General features: G+C 37.3%; 1 protein-coding gene across 1 annotated transcript in view; it reads left to right on the top strand.

Annotated features, from left to right (window-relative positions):
- The window catches only part of LOC104732028 (topless-related protein 2), a gene marked incomplete in the record, with an annotated part of 9724 nt that continues 4664 nt past the window's right edge, over positions 558-5617 (top strand). Inside the window, 16 exon segments of the mRNA XM_019233094.1 lie at positions 558-773; positions 863-1042; positions 1251-1364; positions 1462-1620; positions 1963-2137; positions 2239-2371; positions 2605-2720; positions 3040-3172; positions 3267-3376; positions 3590-3659; positions 3740-3810; positions 3893-3937; positions 4671-4721; positions 4820-4912; positions 5106-5233; positions 5504-5617. Coding sequence (XP_019088639.1) covers positions 694-773; positions 863-1042; positions 1251-1364; positions 1462-1620; positions 1963-2137; positions 2239-2371; positions 2605-2720; positions 3040-3172; positions 3267-3376; positions 3590-3659; positions 3740-3810; positions 3893-3937; positions 4671-4721; positions 4820-4912; positions 5106-5233; positions 5504-5617 — 1772 coding nt within the window.

The raw sequence follows: 5617 nt of genomic DNA, 5'->3' as shown, positions 1-5617 counted from the left end.
GTACGATCACATACCATACAATCCAGTTATTTTTACATATTCAAGAACTTTATAAGACATTTGAGAGATGGACTTAGTTTATGAAACCATATTCTGTACAGCCTTTTCAGCCTACGTCTGCTCCCGCTCCTAACGCAAATGCTTTAGCTGGATGGATGGCAAACCCAAATCCATCTTCGTCAGTTCCTGGTGGTGTTGTGGCCTCTTCCCCATTTCCTATGCAGCCAAATCAAGGTAAATTTTGTTACTCCAATGTTTAGGCGACTTGTGACATACTGCTGCTTATGAGTTATGATGTTCTGAGTTAATATTTGGTCATGATTTATACAGTATAGAGAACCTTTTTTCATGGTTCAAAGGATTGTAATCTTGTTTTTTGTATTTGTCATATCAGGTATTGGAAAGTTGATTTTAAAAGTTTATTCCTAGTTCTGAATTCTTGTTGCTGTATTTCATGGCAGTTGCTATGCTAAAACATCCTCGTCCATCCTCAAACTCCCTTGGAATGATGGATTATCAAAGTGCTGATCACGAGCAACTTATGAANAACCCTAGAAAAACCATTTTTTTTTTTTTTATAAAGAAACAAAAAACCAAAAAAAAAGACTTGAAAACCACCGATCTGGGGAATTAGCGTAACCGTCTCTCTCTCTCTCTCTCTCTCCATTACCCAGATCGCACTTGATTGAGAAAATGTCATCTCTAAGCAGAGAGTTAGTTTTCTTGATTCTTCAGTTCTTAGATGAAGAAAAGTTCAAAGAATCTGTTCACAAGTAAGTTTTTTCTTTTTTGTATTCTCGGTTATTTTGGTTTGTTATATTGGTTGTGAATTTTGATTTTTGGGTGTGTGTGTGTTTGTAAGGCTTGAGCAGGAGTCGGGGTACTTTTTCAATTTGAAGTACTTTGAAGAGAAAGCTATGCTTGGGGAGTGGGATGAAGTCGAGAAGTATCTTTCTGGTTTCACTAAGGTTGATGATAATCGTTACTCTATGAAAATTTTCTTCGAAATCAGGAAGCAAAAGTATCTCGAAGCGCTAGATCGGTAATTTTTTTATCACAATTTAGGGAATTTTTGGTTAGCTGAATTTGGATAATCACCTAACCAGAGTTTTTTTTGGTCTTGTCTTATTGGTTTGTCTGGTCTAAAGACAAAAAAATTTGATGATTATTTTTGTGGTTGAGTATGTTTTTTTTTTTTTGTTGAGTGTGGTCTTTGCGTTTATCTTTATACATTTTTGTTTTGTTTTCAGACAAGATAGGGCAAAAGCTGTTGAGATATTAGCAAAGGACTTGAAAGTTTTTGCTACCTTTAACGAGGAGCTTTACAAGGAAATCACTCAGCTTCTTACTCTGGAGAATTTTAGGTAATTGTGTATTTTTGATAGTTTTGAAGTTCAAGGGTTGTGTCGTCAGTGGCAGCCATATGTAGTGGAGTTGAAATGTGGTGCTTTTGCTTTCCAGGGAGAATGAACAGTTATCGAAATACGGTGATACCAAATCAGCTAGGGGTATTATGCTTGGGGAGTTGAGGAAATTGATTGAGGCTAATCCTCTGTTTAGAGAGAAGCTTGCTTTACCCACTTTCAAGGCTTCACGCCTGCGAACCTTGATCAATCAAAGGTGACCCCCCTTATTTTGATAGATATTAGTTGCTGATCTCTGTTGTGTATTTTTGATGTTTGAGTTGGTAACCACGCCACTATTTTAGTGATTTGCAAAAGTGGCACTTGGATGACTATGATATCAACCTCTGTTATCAGTTACTCTTCTATATTTTCAAGCACCTAGAAATGGAAAAACTGTCATGAGGGTCGATATAAAATGTGTCTGTTTTGTTATGCTTGTCGAGTGCAATGGCTGAAACCAGTTTATCTAGCCTATTTTCTGAACCAGCTAGTGAACTACAGGTGTCATATTAGTCATTTTCGTCATCTAAGGTATGATGCTTTTGGTAATTTGCAGCTTGAATTGGCAACATCAGCTATGTAAAAACCCAAGGCCTAATCCAGACATCAAAACGTTGTTCACTGATCACACTTGCTCACCACAAAATGGAGCCCGTGCACCCACTCCTGTTCTTCCAGTTGGTGCTGTTGCAAAGCCTTCAACATATGCTCCTCTTGGGGTACATGGTGGAGTACGATCACATACCATACAATCCAGTTATTTTTACATATTCAAGAACTTTATAAGACATTTGAGAGATGGACTTAATTTATGAAACCATATTCTGTACAGCCTTTCCAGCCTACGTCTGCTCCCGCTCCTAACGCAAATGCTTTAGCTGGATGGATGGCAAACCCAAATCCATCTTCGTCAGTTACTGGTGGTGTTGTGGCCTCTTCCCCATTTCATATGCAGCCAAATCAAGGTAGTTTTTGTTACTCCAATGTTTAGGCGACTTGTAACATACTGCTGCTTATGAGTTATGATGTTCTGAGTTAATATTTGGTCATGATTAATACAGTATAGAGAACATTTTTCATGGTTCAAAGGATTGTAATCTTGTTTTTTGTATTTGTCATATCAGGTATTGGAAAGTTAATTTTAAAAGTTTATTCCTAGTTCTGAATTCTGAATTCTTGTTGCTGTATTTCATGGCAGTTGCTATGCTAAAACATCCTCGGCCATCCTCAAACTCCCTTGGAATGATGGATTATCAAAGTGCTGATCACGAGCAACTTATGAAACGTTTACGGTCTGGACCAACTGGTGATGAGGTGATTATTTTTCTTATGGTTGATCATTTACTTGATGTATTTTTACTTTCCATTATATTAATTTAGTGTTGAAAATTCTTTGACAGTCCAATTTTGGCTGTCAGATTTTCATATTAATTCATTATTATCAGAGGACTAAATATAAGTTTGCATAATTTGTAATTACTTGTAATCATTAAGATTGGCGATAGTACGTATCTGATGCATGCCTCATGATTTTAGCAGATTGTGCATTTCCCAGTACGAAAAGAAAACTCTCTTGTTTTGCATATCTGTATGTATGACATCGAGTATATGGCTTGTAATTCTTATGTTCCAGGTCACATATCCTGCTCATTCTCAGTCTGCCGTCTCACTTGATGACCTCCCTCGAAATGTAGTGAGTACAATGCGCCAAGGGTCAGTAGTGACAAGCATGGATTTTCACCCTTCCCATCACACGTTGCTCACTGGTTAGTCTAATGCCACTATGTAGAGACTAACAGAGTTGAGCACTTGAGCTTTGTTTGGCTCATGTTTCAAGTTATAACTGTTTGTTACTTTTAGTTGGTTGTTCCAGCGGTGAAGTCACCTTGTGGGAAGTTAGATCTAGGGAGAAGGTTGTCACAGAGCCTTTCAAGATATGGAATATGGGAGCTTGTTCTGTGAACTTCCAGGTTGGTCTTTCACCTTTTCTCATCGCTTTTCTTTTCATATATTATCAATTGGATCGTATATTTATGATGTAACTAAACTGTGGACAACGTAAGAAGCTTTGTTTCTGATACATGCTTCTGTGATTTATGTTCTGTTCTGTGAAAAGAAGTTTTAAGCAATGCACCATCGGCCTTTTATGTGATGATGACATCTTCACCTTGTCAATTTCCCAGGGTTCTATTGTCAAGGACCCATCAATATCTGTTAGTCGTGTATCATGGAGTCCAGATGGAAATTTGATTGGTACGCTATTTGAAGATCATCAAACATATATTTTCAATTGGATACAATGTTTGAATCTGATTCCTTTTTCTCATGTACAGGGGTTGCGTTTACTAAACATCTGATCCATATATATGCTTACCAAGGGTCTGAATTACGTCAACACCTAGAGGTATGCCTATTCCCTTTTCTAAAGTTTAACATTGTTATGGAATCTGCAAAAAGTGAATAAATAGTTTGTTCCTGCCTATTAGATGGATGCTCATGTTGGCTGTGTGAATGACTTGGCCTTCGCCCACCCAAATAAGCAACTTTGTATCGTGACNTAGAGGACTAAATATAAGTTTGCATAATTTTGTAATTACTTGTAATCATTAAGATTGGCGATAGTAAGTATCTGATGCATGCCTCATGATTTTAGCAGATTGTGCATTTCCCAGTANAAAATTCAAAACAGTGAAAATGCTGAGGCTGTTATGTCCCTTTTCTATGGCTCCCCTATATAGCTGTCTGACAGATACTTTATGAGTNTTTATGATGTAACTAAACTGTGGACAACGTAAGAAGCTTTGTTTCTGATACATGCTTCTGTGATTTATGTTCTGTTCTGTGAAAAGAAGTTTTAAGCAATGCACCATCGACCTTTTATGTGATGATGACATCTTCACCTTGTCAATTTCCCAGGGTTCTATTGTCAAGGACCCATCAATATCTGTTAGTCGTGTATCATGGAGTCCAGATGGAAATTTGATTGGTACGCTATTTGAAGATCATCAAACATATATTTTCAATTGGATACAATGTTTGAATCTGATTCCTTTTTCTCATGTACAGGGGTTGCGTTTACTAAACATCTGATCCATATATATGCTTACCAAGGGTCTGAATTACGTCAACACCTAGAGGTATGCCTATTCCCTTTTCTAAAGTTTAACATTGTTATGGAATCTGCAAAAAGTGAATAAATAGTTTGTTCCTGCCTATTAGATGGATGCTCATGTTGGCTGTGTGAATGACTTGGCCTTCGCCCACCCAAATAAGCAACTTTGTATCGTGACTTGTGGGGATGATAAAGTTATAAAGGTAATTAAGAAAATTCAAAACAGTGAAAATGCTGAGGCTGTTATGTCCCTTTTCTATGGCTCCCCTATATAGCTGTCTGACAGATACTTTATGAGTAGGTCTGGGATTTGAGTGGGAAGAAACTTTATACCTTTGAAGGGCACGAGGCACCAGTTTACTCCATCTGCCCTCACCAGAAAGAAAACATCCAGGTACAGCCATCTCTTGTCGATAAGTCTGAAGAAAGGGTTTTTTTTTTTCCATTAGTTATAGCAATCTAGTTCCATTTTGGCTGCATGGGAGGTTCTATCATCTTCCGGAGTGGATTCTCTATGGGTGTAAATTAAGAGTGAAACTTTTTCCGTTTTACTTGTTTCTTAATTATTTTTCTTTTCCTTCACGCAGTTTATATTCTCAACTGCTCTTGATGGTAAGATCAAGGCTTGGCTCTATGATAATGTGGGCTCAAGAGTTGACTATGATGCACCAGGACAGTGGTGTACAACTATGCTATATAGTGCTGATGGTAGCAGGTAATTCTAATTCTTTCTTGCTCTTCGAGCAAGAACTTGAACTTGAAATAAATATAAGAAAACCCTTGATATGTGGTCTGGTTCTGAAAACTATAGAAAAGACTCAGTTGACGTGGCTCATATAAGACAGCTAAATCATATGAAAAAGTAACTTGCGTAATTTTCATTGGTGGAAGATTTTTATATAAGAATTTAGTTAGTTATCAGATTAATAGGTCGTCTGCTGGAAGTTGTGGCCATAGTAAATGTTACAGTTTCCCATTGTTTCAGATTATTTTCTTGTGGTACAAGTAAAGACGGAGATTCTTTCCTGGTTGAGTGGAATGAAAGTGAAGGTGCCATAAAGAGGACATATTTGGGCTTTAGAAAGAAAGCTTCAGGGGT

The sequence above is a fragment of the Camelina sativa genome, chromosome 11, assembly GCF_000633955.1.
Source record: "Camelina sativa cultivar DH55 chromosome 11, Cs, whole genome shotgun sequence".
In the NCBI taxonomy this organism is placed as follows: Eukaryota; Viridiplantae; Streptophyta; class Magnoliopsida; order Brassicales; family Brassicaceae; genus Camelina; species Camelina sativa.
Note: the sequence above shows the minus strand (reverse complement) of the source record. Positions and strands in the feature narration are given on the sequence as shown.